This window comes from Electrophorus electricus, chromosome 23 (genome assembly GCF_041902795.1).
Source record: "Electrophorus electricus isolate QZ-2024a chromosome 23, ASM4190279v1, whole genome shotgun sequence".
NCBI classification, from domain to species: domain Eukaryota; kingdom Metazoa; phylum Chordata; class Actinopteri; order Gymnotiformes; family Gymnotidae; genus Electrophorus; species Electrophorus electricus.
In genome coordinates this window covers 6,015,248-6,028,835 of record NC_137519.1, presented here as the reverse complement: position 1 = coordinate 6,028,835, position 13,588 = coordinate 6,015,248, and the positions used below count along the sequence as shown (strand labels likewise).

General features: G+C 40.2%; 1 protein-coding gene across 2 annotated transcripts in view; it reads right to left on the bottom strand.

Moving 5' to 3' along the window:
* Positions 1-13,588, bottom strand: part of LOC118240430 (sialoadhesin-like) — an 85,737-nt gene extending 72,149 nt beyond the window's left edge. The window contains exons 1-12 of one of the 2 annotated variants that reach the window (XM_081706290.1): positions 13,440-13,588; positions 13,037-13,264; positions 11,423-11,773; positions 11,110-11,328; positions 9,365-9,697; positions 9,041-9,274; positions 8,532-8,801; positions 7,118-7,387; positions 6,778-7,017; positions 6,530-6,611; positions 6,260-6,308; positions 3,768-6,083 (exon numbers count right to left, since the gene is read on the bottom strand). In XM_081706290.1, the coding sequence (XP_081562416.1) occupies positions 5,853-6,083; positions 6,260-6,308; positions 6,530-6,611; positions 6,778-7,017; positions 7,118-7,387; positions 8,532-8,801; positions 9,041-9,274; positions 9,365-9,697; positions 11,110-11,328; positions 11,423-11,773; positions 13,037-13,264; positions 13,440-13,545 (2,613 nt within the window). In that variant the 5' untranslated portion in view covers positions 13,546-13,588 and the 3' untranslated portion in view covers positions 3,768-5,852. Of the gene's footprint in view, positions 1-3,767; positions 6,084-6,259; positions 6,309-6,529; positions 6,612-6,777; positions 7,018-7,117; positions 7,388-8,531; positions 8,802-9,040; positions 9,275-9,364; positions 9,698-11,109; positions 11,329-11,422; positions 11,774-13,036; positions 13,265-13,439 lie in introns of those variants that run through there. The other variant, XM_081706289.1, reaches the window with a different exon arrangement.

Here is a 13,588-nt window from a genome sequence, read left to right as displayed (position 1 = left end):
GATTTATTTTAGGGATCAGTCAGGCAGGGTATTATTGCCAACTGGACCAAGATACACATTATAAAATGTTTATGACATTATTTTATGTATCATTGATTACATTTAGCCACAGATTGCTTACCACTGCAAGAAGGATGGTTAGAAACTCTGCACATTATATACATATACAAACATGTCATAAACATGTATTTCATGTCATAGACATGTAGAATAATAATGATACACCAGCCCACAGTAACAGGACAGACTTTAATTCACTTCACTGCATTCAAGAATCTCGGTTCTCTTTGTAATATTACCACACATGAAGATGTTCTCTGCAGTGCAGTGACCAGTGTCCAGTGACCACTGTACATACACAGTACTGCATAATTCACTGTCCATGACATTATGATGATGGTTCCCTACCATTCTTTCATTCTCATTGATTAGTTTTTAGTACAATGTGGTATCTTGAGAGGTGACTGGCTAGAATGAATGTCTTTGAAGGTTTTAATTTTAATTATTTATTCAGACAAATATTTTTAACACAGCATTCCCAGGTCACAGAGCAGGGGGTCTAATAGCCTTCATTCTTGAATCCTGTACAACAAGTGACTGTTCCACTTAGAGTTGTTGGGTAGCTGAACACTGTACTTTAAATTCAGAACAAGAGATCTAAATCGTCCTTTCACCCAGTCGGCCCTGGAAACAGAACTTAGCACAGATGTAATGGCACGATCTAGTCACTGGGTGGCAGCAGCGATGTGATAAGACCCTCAAAGCCGATTGTGCAGAGCGTGCCCCATATGGATAAGATTTAACATTTGCTTGTTTATATTACAGTACATTTTCCATGTCTACTCTGTATTTGCACCGAAGGCAAAGTTACATTATGCCTGAAATATTTCTGTTACATTTATCACAAAAGGCTTCACACTTCTTGCACTCAGTAAATGATTTAAAAATTGTAAAAATGACTTTTGTGGAATTCATTCTTTATTCTTGTTGGCTCCTTATCTGGTTCGCCAGCATGTTGCTTGCCCCAGAGCCATGATGATGTTTCCTCCAGACAATTAGTCGTTACTCCTAACATCTGAGTTACTGTTAAGAACTTTAGCCAAATATTTAGCAATTTTAGTCAGAATGAGACTACCAGAGCCCAGACTAAGAGCAAACGTGGCGGCTGACTTCCTGACTACAGAAAACACCTGCATTCATGTAAAAGGAAGCGCATCTCAGCATCTGATTATCTATCAAAAGGTACTTACATGATGGACCGCCAGAGTCCATCTTTGCACATTATAGTTCCCTAATTTACCTCATACCTGGACATGCCTAATAATCTATTCTCTCGTTCTGCCGAGATACACCAACCCCTAAATCTCATGTTGTTACTGAGCCTCAACCCGTCTCAGCTGCCATGGCTCCTCCCACCACCCCCTGACGCCCCCTGCTGTAGCCCACCACACCTCCACACCAGCCAACTACTTCTCCGTTGCGCTTGATGGACGTTCTCATGCGGGATGGGTTTCGGACACGCGCATGCCGTCGGGACCAGACTTGGACTTCTAGAAAACTGGACTAGAAATTGATTGCTCGTTTCTTTATTTTTCTTATTTATTTATTTTCTCTCTCTCTCACTCACTACTTACTTCACTCTTTACTGTTTATATTGTTACTATTGTAGTGTCTGTTACTGGTCAGAGGAGGACGGGCCCCCTTTGAGTCTTATTTCCTTTCAAAGATTCTTCCTCGTGCTCTAGGGAGTTTTTCAAATTATGAATTTGGATTTCTTTTTCCATTTTGATTTGATGAAGCAATGATTTCATACGAGGTAATGTAAGCCTACAAAATTTGTAAATTGCAAGGCAAACTTGGCCAACTGAATATTTGCTGTCTAACACTGAAGCTTGAATATCTCTACAGTTAACCAGGCTTGAATATCTCTACAGTTAACCAGGTCTTCCTTGCACTTGGACTGCTTGGCTTAACACACATTATTGGCTTTCAAAGTTTTCTTCCAGTATATCATATAACAAATTGCACATTCTTGTTTATGTGTATAAGGTTTCTTCTTCAGTGTCCAGACTGTCCTATTTCAACCATTGTATTTATTTCATCTACATTGTTCAGGTTTTAGACACAGGAGGATGTTTCCAGTATAGTTTATTCATATAAAGTATGAGCAACATCTGTTTGCCGCATTTCTCCACCAAAACTCCCGAACCACCACCACTGCCAAAAAAATACCTGCAGCTCCTCTTACACCTCTCTCTCTCTCTCTCTCTCTCTAGCATGACCTTGGCTTCCAGTAGCTGCACGCATAAATTTAAAACCTTGATGTTCGCTAAAAGAGCCAAAAATGGACCAGCCCCTCCATACATAAGGACAATGGTCAAACCCCGATCCGTAACTCGAGTACTTTGAACCTGAAGTACGGATCGGCTTGAAAAATCAAACTTCCAATCTCATGGAAGACAAGCATGGAGTCTATTTTCTGTCCTGGCTCCCAGATGGTGGAATGAACTTCCACTTGCTGTCTGGACAGCAGAGTCCCTTGCAGTCTTCAAACACAGACTAAAGACCCATTTATTCATGGAATATTTAAATGACCACTGACCCTACTCCCATATTAACTAATTAAACTAGTACTTATTGTAGGGTATTGTTCATGACACTGATTGTATTGTATTGTATTGTATTGATGGTATTGTTTTTTTACACTGATGTCATCTAACAAACTCTAGTATTTATTGTTTATCGCACTTATCATTGTCTAAGATAGAACTTATGTATTTTGTACTTCTAGGCATTAGCACTTATCCCTATATTTCTACAGTATTCTAGTTCATTGGTATATTGGACTTTAATCTACTCTACTGGCTAGGATGTATTCTAGGGGTAAATGACAAAGCACTTTGGTAAGTCGATCTGGATAAGAGTGTCTGCTAAATACCGTAAATGTAAATATAAATGCAAATGACCTGTTTACTGGATGTATGGATATATCTAGTAAAAGTGATCAGACATCCAAGTTCAGACACGCACACACACTCACCAAATCAAAAAGTACTTTCATCTTTGGCATGAAAATGAATCCCTGTGGTTAAGCACAAAATGTAACACTCTCAAGAAAAATGTTATAAATAACAACGGCAATGATGGCATATTTTCATTTTAATGGCAAAATATTATTATTGTATAAACACATAAATGTGGCAGTTTCTTAGTTATGGATGAGGGCAGGTCAAATTACATCTGTGGTATTAATTTCAAATGAAAAGTTAATTTACAGTAACTGAATATCTCAATTAATTGAAATCTTCACCATCTAAGACAGCTGAAAGTACAAAGAATAGTCTCTTCTACATAGCTCTAACTGATGCTTCTTAGCTCATTTTTCTTAATGAAGTCTGTCAATTCTATATAAGAGGCAGACAGTTTACTTAATTAGTAATATAACCTGATATCACCCCCCTGTGGATGAAAAGGTGACGTGAAGAAGCTGCTGCTTGTGCTGTTGCTTCAGATTGAGCAGGCCAACAACAGGCTGTGTAAACATTTTTTGTATAATTCCACCCATAATGTTACATCTTATTTTAACAGAAATCATTCAAGAAAAATAAAACATAGTATATTTCATTTATTTAATTAGTCTTTAAATTATATTGATAGAACAATATGTAGGCACTCTTAAATATGTAGGCAAAATAGGTCAGTTTGGCCAGTAAGCTAACTGTTTATTGTTGATGTGGAGAAACTTTGGAACAGCACTGTGCAGGCTTTCTGTACTTTGTTAGCTAGCTAGCTATACTGAGTGGTAGATTCGCCATTATTTGACATCCCGAATGCCCTCTGAAGCTGAAACTGAACGAGGTGAGTAGCAAACTAAGCACGTGCAAAGGCTTCACTTTAAAGCTTTCAGAGGATGCCTCCTATGTCCTACAATACGCACTTATACTACTCACAGATAATAAACCTACTATTCCAATATTCTGCTTGCACCCCTGCAGGATCAGGTTGTCGGCTATGAGGGCGAGATCTATTTGAGATGAAGTAGTCTAAGAACAGAGCAAGAGAACTGGAGTTCATGCTGGTGAGAGAGTTTGAGACAGAGAGGGGGGTAATGAGTAAAGCAAGATATCCTGAAAGAAAAAAACAACTTACAATGTACTCAGATTTCATTAAAATACAACATCAGATTAAGTACATATATAGTATATCTGGAATTTTACACTTATGATAAGGAGTAATGCTACTCTTCCACATGTGTAATAATGTAAGCACACAGGTAAAGAACTGCAAAAATGTATCATTCTATTTAAAATGAAACACCACAGGAAGTAACAGCAAGGTTAGAAAGGCACTTTGAAGTTCTTTAAAAAATCAAATAATCTAAATATTAAGACACATATTATGCTGATTACAGTCTGATGGAGTTTGATGAAGTGGTTGGAGTGTGACAGCGGGTGATGTTATATGTGTAAGTGTTGGAGTGTGATGGTGGGTGATGTTATATGTGGAGTGGTTGGAGTGTGATAATGGGTGATGTTATATCTGGAGGGGTTGGAGTCTGATGGTGGGTGATGTTATATCTGGAGAGGTTGGAGTCTGTTGGTGGGTGATGTTATATCTGGAGGGGTTGGAGTCTGATGGTGGGTGATGTTATATCTGGAGGGGTTGGAGTCTGATGGTGGGTGATGTTATATCTGCAGGGGTTGGAGTCTGATGGTGGGTGATGTTATATCTGGAGGGGTTGGAGTCTGATGGTGGGTGAAGCTTTTCTCAGGTTCTTGGACTGTGCTGTAGATTGGAGTTTAGTCCTTGCTGGGCAATTTCACAAGACTGAGGTCATGTTATCCCCTGAGCAAATGTACTAACTCATGTAGCTTTACATGGATAAAAAAAAAACTGCATTCAGCACAAAAGAAAAAACATATTTTCAAGACTTTAATTTTGAATAAAAAGTTTATGCTTACCATCTAAAGCCACATTAGGACATGTCAAGTTTTAAATGGGCAGTGGGAGTTCCTCAAATACTTTTGTTTTGATCAAATTCACAATGTCAGTTATTTTTACAGATGCTGCCTCATCAATATTCTGGCGCCTTTTACCTAAACTGACCAGTAGAAATAACACCAAGTTACTCTAATCCCATGGCAACAACCATCAGTGGCAGATATAGAAAGTTTTACATGAGTTGGCAATGGAGTGGCAGAGAATATTAGGAGGGTGGAATGTGTGGGGACTACAGATAAGTGAGTGAGGAATTTAGACCAAATTCAAGTCTCCTGTTTTATAAAGCACTAGACTGATAACAATATTTCATACAGCAGTAATGTTTTGTAGTTCTGATCAGTAAAAGCTACATGACAGCAATGTGTAAAATAAGTAGAGATTACCATCTCTGTAATTTATATTGCAATTTCATATCCTGTACGAATTTATCATAAATATTGCAAAAATTACAAAAATATTACAAAATATTACAAAGGTCTTGCAGTAAAGGATATATGACAGGAAGAATAATCCCATCTGAGTAGTATTTAAAGTAAGCATTTACCAGTACAGTATAAACCATCCTCCCCTCATGAGAAAATAAACATTCAGACTGAAAATCAAAATTACACCACTTTCAAATGCAACAATACAAACATACTTTATATATAGAATTATTTAAAGATGGATAATAACATTATTTGCTGTTGTTTTCTGATCATTTATGTTGTTTGCTAAAGAAGAACTTAGGAAAAGGGCTGTAATTATATTTATTTATTCAATTGACTTTATTATATTATTTGCTTCAGAAATAACTTACACTCCATGTGTAACAGTGATACAGACATAATGAACTATGCCATTTGCATAGCCTACTGTGGGGAGACTTTTGTTTTGGTGATGTTCACTGTGGCGTACTCTACTTCCTCTCCTTGATTAAGAGCCTTTGGCAGTTGGACAGTGGAATAGAGCACTTCCTGTGTGTGGGAGTGTGTGAAATGAACGCTGGAGTAGTGAACTTCATCCTGATCATCTGAAGATACTGTGGAGTCAGAGGTCTTAGCCAGGGCTGAGATATTATCATATACAGGAGCAGAGTCATGCTGAAGGAGAGAGAGAGAGAGAGAGAGAGAGAGAGAGAGAGAGAGAGAGAGAGAGAGGTTTCTCTGGAAGTAACAATAATCAACATAAGCACTAATGCTGGCTGCACCGTCCACTATGACATGAGACCCATTAAGAACAACTGCAGTGATCTGTTGAGTCCCTCATTTAAACTCACATTTGTGCTGGCCTCCTCACTCCTTCTGCTGACAGCTGCAGATCCCCTCCTGGTGGAGAACCACAGTAATAACATCACCAGCATCACACTCAATTCTCCTGCATGAATCTAAGCCCTCTAAAGTTACTGCAGTCTGGAGAAAGTGAATTTAACCCTGTTGATACTGTGTGACCCTATACTGTAAACAGAGCGAAGATTCTCTGGGCTGGGCAGGAAACAGCCTACAGCATTGGCAGGGTGTGTCATATAAATGTGGCTTCAGCTTCTTACCTCATCCATAGACAGACAGCAGTGAGAGTCAGAAACAAACCCACAGTGACTCCAGAAGCTGCGTATGTCCCAGCTGGGTTCCCTGCATCAGGAAGTAGAGGGCAGCATGTTACACAGACGTGTGAACATTCTCGCGATAGAGAGGTGAAAACAAACCAGAACAGATGCTTTATGAAACTGCTCATTAGTGTGCTAGTAACATTTCTTTCTTTAACCACTGTAGCCATTGAATTCGACCCATAAAGTACCTGTTGGAACTGAATATTCTGATGAGTCCATTGATCCAAATTGGTTCTGAGCTGTGCAAAAGAAAAGTCCAACTGCTCCTGTAGCCAAAGTTAAATTTGTGCTGTTTCCCAACAGTATAACACCACTTCCTGTCTTCTTGTACCAGGAGTAATTACTGATGGGGTTGGAGTCACTGTAGCACAGCAGTGTCACCGAGTCACCAGACACACGGTCAGTAACAGACGGGACTCTGGGAGGGTCTGAGTAGGAGAACAGGAATTAAAATAAATACACTTAAAATGTCATTTAACTTATTATATTCATAACACAAGAGGATAACACAAAGCAAACTGCACCTACATAACACATCCAGAAGGGTGGTGGTGGAGTTGTGCTGTCCCAGCTGGTTGTGAGCGGTGCAGTAGTAGAGTCCACTGTGCTGGGAGCTGATGTTGGAGATGCTGTAATTCTGGCCTGTTGGCAGCAGTGTGTCTGCAGCTGCTCTCTGCTTAAACCAGGAGAAGTTGAGAACAGGAGGGTTTGCCTCACTGCTGCAGGTCAGAGTCACTGAATCTCCCTCCACTCTCTCTCCAGAGGAAACCATCAATGCTCTGGTGTTTCTAGGGGGATCTGAAAACCAACACTCAGTGTTAAAATTAAAGCTCAACTCTAAATCCAAACAAACCTTAATATCTGTAACTTTATATATACATATATATTAATGGCCCTATTTTTGGGGTGTTTATCAACTATCCTGATAAGTGTCATCTGTGTCATGAACTCGGGTCACCTTCCTAATGTGCAGATCGCCATACACCTACCTGGAAACTCACCAGCTTCTGATTCACACTCTATTCAACACACACGATCCAGTTCTCCTGAATGATCACCTGTCCTACCTCTGCCCCGCCTTCCACCCTCTCTCCTCCAATCACCTTCCTCCCTTTCTCCTCCAATCAGCTTCCTCCCTCTCTCCTACAATGATGTTCCTCCCTCCCTCCTCCAATCATCTTCCTTCCTCAGCTCTTCATATACCATTGGAAGGTTGCTGGTTCAAGCCCCACCACTGCCAGGCTTCAACTGTTGGGCCCCTGAGCAAAACCTTTAATCCTCAATTGCTCACGTTGTACTCAGTCATAATTGTAAGTTGCTTTGGATAAAAGCGTCAGCTAAATGTAAAATGAAAGAACATTCGACTATTCCGACTTGCTTTGTTGCAGCCGCACTGTTTACCTTTGTAGCTCATTTTCGTGTTTAGACTGCCGCTATTTGATCTCTCAGTGTCCTCAGGTTTTGTCTGCGTTACACTCTCTCTCTGTAGGGGGGCTTCTACTCTCTACAATTGTCCGTGTTTTTCGATGCAGCCTGTCTGTGTTTAATTAATGTCAGGGGTTTTATAGCATCAACTGTCATTCAGAACTCTGGTAATTCTCTATTTTATATTGATATCGAAGTGCTCATTGTCAGACTTATTTTACAGTGGGCATGTGTTACTAAATGGTGTTGAACCCAGTTTGAGTCAGTTGTAGTTGCTTCCAAAATTAAAGTCGCTTAATGTATTGGCTGTTTTTTTCTAGCCTCTTTATAACACTAGACACTCTGACAGTGTTGTGACCTGTGCAGGGTATTTAAATATATAAACACAGCACATATACTGTGCATCCATACATATATACTTCACATGTACAGTATTAATCATACCTTATATGTATTTATAAGTTACATTTAAAACATGTTGAATATGTTGTTTCATTAGGGTATAAACTGCACCTACATAACACATCCAGAAGGGTGGTGGTGGAGTTGTGCTGTCCCAGCTGGTTGTGAGCGGTGCAGTAGTAGAGTCCACTGTGCTGGGAGCTGATGTTGGAGATGCTGTAATTCTGGTCTGTTGGCAGCAGTGTGTCTGCAGCTGCTCTCTGCTTAAACCAGGAGTAGGTGAGAACAGGAGGGTTTGCCTCACTGCTGCAGGTCAGAGTCACTGAATCTCCCTCCACTCTCTCTCCAGAGGAAACCATCAATGCTCTGGTGTTTCTAGGGGCATCTGAAAACAAACACACACTGTTAACATTAAAACTAAACTCTCATACACAGTCTGGTTGAGAGAATATTATATATTCAGAAGTTATAGTTGATAACTGTGAAACTACAACAAAGAGCATCATCATCATCATGAGCTGTAGTAGTAAGTATTGATTGTAGTGATGTTTCTGGTTTATGATTAACTGACTTTATTAAATGCATCAAGACATCATAATTTTCATATGTAAATTCTCCACTCACACACAGGAGGAGAGAGGAGGTTCTCATTGCCTTCAGTAGCACAGCTATAACTGACTGCATCCCTGACTGCAGATACAGAGCAGGAGACAGATGTGCAGTGAGACACACGCTGTCCGTTCTTGTACCAGATGTAGGTGGGGTTGTAGGGCAGAGTGCAGGTGGAGCTGCAGCTCAGTGTTACTGTCTGTCCCTCTGATCCTGGGACTGCTGGAGAGTCCACATTCACCTTCAGGCCTGTATGGCAGACTCTCATAAGTGTCTTCAGGGCTCAACACACAGATGGTGAACCATATAACACTGCCAAACACAGAAGACTTATCTTACCCATGACAGAGAGAGACACACCAGCAGAGCTCTCTGTGTGTATCATGTAGGGGGCTTTAAATCGGAGGAGATATTCTGCTGAGTCACTCTCTGTGAGATGTTTCAGGCTTAGTGTGTTCACATTAGCTCTGTGACTGAAAACCTCCACTCGGTCATCAGCATGACTCAGCTCTTTGACCTGTGGGTGGAGTCTGGCGTACCAGGCAGGTTGGGGGGTGGGCTGCTGATCCGGGAAGGTGTAGTAACCGTGTATGTCCACTGATGAACCAATCAGAGCACAGATGTTCTGGGTGACGTAAGTTACACTCCAGCAGCTGTCCTTTCCATAAACACCTGTAACACATAAACTGAGTAAATCATAGCTGAACAAGCAGACTACCAGTTCTTTTAAAGTCAGTTGTATATAATCAGAAGCTGGGAGACAAGACTTGTCTTGTGTCACTTGTCTTGTTCTCAGGGAAGTTGTGCCAAGTTTCCAGTGGGCCCTTTCATGAATGACCTGTTTTTAAAAAGGGCAAGTAATGTCAGTATATTTTGTGCATATTTATACAATTACATAGCAGGTTTTATTGTGTTCCTAAGTGTCTGCATGAACACTACTTATAAGTGCAGTTACAGTATAGACCCCTCCTTTACGCCCTCATCCATGTGATGCCTCTTGCCATGTTTGATGTGTTGTTGTCCTCGGTTAACGTGTCACCGTGTGTGTTGTGTTTACACTCCTTTCCTCACATGTTGCCATGTCCCCCTTTATTACTCATTAGTGTGCCTCCAGCTTCACCTGTTCCTCATTTCCATCCCTGTGAATATTCCTTCTGTTTCCAGTTTTTATTTACTAAGTAATTTACTGTTTATTTACTAGGTTTTATTACCAGTTATGATTTACTATGTGGATGATGGTCAATGTGTAAAGGCTTTAGCATTTAAATGGTCCTCTTATTTTTACTTTTACTTTTATTCTTTTACTTTAATTTTTGCCATTAAAAGACTTTTGTGTCTTTGTTTGGTTGTTTGGTTGTTTTGAGACTCATGCCTGCATCCTGTCACAGTAAGAGTCTAATAAAAAATGTAAAACTTGCTCTTTCGTCAAAACCAGGTCACCCATGAAAGAGGCCAACAGAGGTTATTATTATTATTATTATTATTATTATTATTATTATTATTATTATTATTATTAGTTGCATTTATATAGCACCTTTCTCAAACTCAAGGTTGCTTTACAAATATTGCTTTTTTTTCTTTTTTTTTCCAAGAACAGCAGTGGTTGATTAAAACTTCCAACTGCCAATAATATGTATGTAAACATAAACACAGTGGACTTAAAAATTAAATGCAGTGATTTATGGAAAAACATGGAAAAAAAATAAAAGATTCCAAAAATACCTTAAACACTTGAAAACTCTTAAATTGAAATATATCTTAAAATGCTGTAGTTGTCTTATGTCTTAGCCATATGTGACTCAGCATGAGTTTACTGTAATCTAGTAGAAGTTGCCAGTGACACAGAGTGAGTGCAGTTTAAAGTGAGGACAAGACCAAGAGACAATGAGAACACAAACAAAACACACTGATGTAGTACTGCTGAACCAGCTAGCCAGTGCCCACAAATGTATAGAGCCCTCAACAGTGAAAGGTGCTTCCCAGCTATTTATAAACATGTAGGCAGAACCAGCAGCAAAAACAAACAAACAACACTCAAACAAACAAATGTTTTTTCCATAATCTAATAGATGTGAGGATCTTACAGATAGCAGGAGAGCGGAGCTCCTCATATCCTCTTACAGCACAGGAGTAGCTGCCTGCATCCTCACTACTGTCATACACATACAGTCTATAAGTGTTCTGGTTATATACAGGCTGTCCATTCCTGTACCAGATGTAGGTGGGGTTGTTGGGCAGCGTGCAGGTGGAGCTGCAGATCAGGTGCTTTCGACTACTTCTGTCTGATACTGTAATCTTCAGATCTGCAAGTGATTATAAAAAATGTCTGGTGCTATTTTTAATCAAAAGACAATTATTATAGCTTACTAAACTTATTTTTAAATTTTACAACATTACCTGTGACAGAGAGAGATACTCCAGGACGTCCAGTGTATTTCCCCGCAGTACTATCAGTGTGGAATCTGAACCTGTATGTGTGAGCGTCACTCTCTCTCAGGTGAGTGATTGTCATACTACAGTCATTCTGGGAGCTCTGTCTATACTGCACTCTCCCCTCATACTCCTCTTCCTCTCTCACATCCACAGCTTCAACACCAACCTGCTGCTCTGTAATGAACCAGAATGATTCTGTCACTGTGTGTCCTCCAGGGTATTTATAAGAGCAGAAGAGATCAACAGATGAGCCTTTCAGAGCACACACATGTTTAGGAGTGTAAGTCACACCCCAACACTGTTTACCCAGAACACCTGGAACACAGAGAGAGTCACAGTCAGAACAACATTCAGGTAATACTGGCTGAATATTAATAATTAATGTTAGATGTGAATATTCATATTAGCTTTTAAACCAAAATAAATGCATAGGAAATATGCATACTGTCACGGGATGCTCCCCCCCCCCCCCCCCAAACAAGTCATGTGATACGGCCTGCCGCATGCAGGGGGGTTCACCCATGTTTGTAACCACACCCCTGTGAAGGCACGCACCTGCATGGGGTTACGTGTTAATGTGTGTTTGTCTATTTAAACCCCCGTCAGTGCGTGCCTCACCGTTGGTCATTGTTTGTTCGCTGATGTATATAAGTGCGTATGTAGATATTGTTGGATGTTACTATAGCCTGTGTTTATTTCGATGTATAAGTCATGTCTGTCGTTAATGTTGTGTGTGAGTGCCACTGTTCTACATGTTTAATGTTAATAAATGTTTCACACTGAGGGAGTCTGTGCGTCCTGCTCCACGCCCACCGGCACTCGGGCCAGCAACAACGTTACACATACGATTTATCCATTATGTTTATATATTTTTTAGAAATGCCTGTTCTAGGTAAGTGTACAGACAGAGACTATAACCCATCTGTGGTGAAGCACAGTTGGTCTTAACCATCTTCATTATCAGTGGTTATTTTCTGACTGCAGAACCAGATGGATGGTGAACCAGTCTCAACTCAGCAATGACAATGACACATGTAAACCAGTAACACAGCCGTGTCTGATAAACTTGTACAAACGCAGCTCAATCATAACTACGTTTATGTCCATCAGTATTCAGTATTAATCTGATTAAGATCCAACTGCAAGACACGTTTGCTTAGTAAGTTCAGACTACGCTGCTGTGAGTGTAGATGGTACAGTGAAGGGACTGGTGTTTGCTCAGCTCTTGTAAATGGTTCTGTCCAGTTTCTTACATACACACTATTGTAAATGTAGTCAGTATCACTGCTCTGTTGAAACTGTTTCTGAGTGTTTCTGTGTGTATCAGTGACAGAGAATCAGGTGAATTATCTCATCATGAAATATCACACACTCTCATGTCAGATCTGACCAGACTGGATTGGAATGGATCAAGTGACTGAATAATTACTAATTGAATAATATCCGTTGTATAAAAAGAATAAAACACATGTGGCATGCAAATATGTAGAGTAAAATGGATTGTGCAAATAAGGCAAATATTGAATAATACTGAAGTTCAGAGTTAGTCTTGAGATTTAGTTCAAATCCAGCACTTACACACTGCAGGAGAGTGCTGTCTGCTGCCATACACACTACAGGAGTAGCTGCCCTCATCAGATACACTGGTGGAGTGGAGCATAATGGAGGCATCATTTCTATATGACCTGTACTGTCCATTCCTGTACCAGTAGTACTGAGGGGTCTTGCTGAAGCTGCAGGTGGAGCTACAGGTGAGTTTCACCTCTCTCTGTCCTACAGTCTCAGGATCCACCTTCACCTGCAGGTCTACACACAGACCACACACACCACACCACAGACCAGAGTTCTGTAAAGGCCAACTCTTGCATGCTTTAGTGAAAAAGGACAGTGACTGTGTGTGTGTGAGTGGGTGTGTATTGATGTAAGTGTGTGTGTGTGTGTGTGTGTGTGTGTGTGTTCATTGTCTTATGTTTGTTATTACCTGTAACAGTGAGAGTAACTCCAGATGAAGCAGATATCCATTCACTACTCCATGTTCTAAATCTGAAGTTATAAACTCCAGAGTCACTTACTTTCCCATTGTACATTATCAGTGTACAGTCATTCGACAATGTGCTTATAGAAACTCGT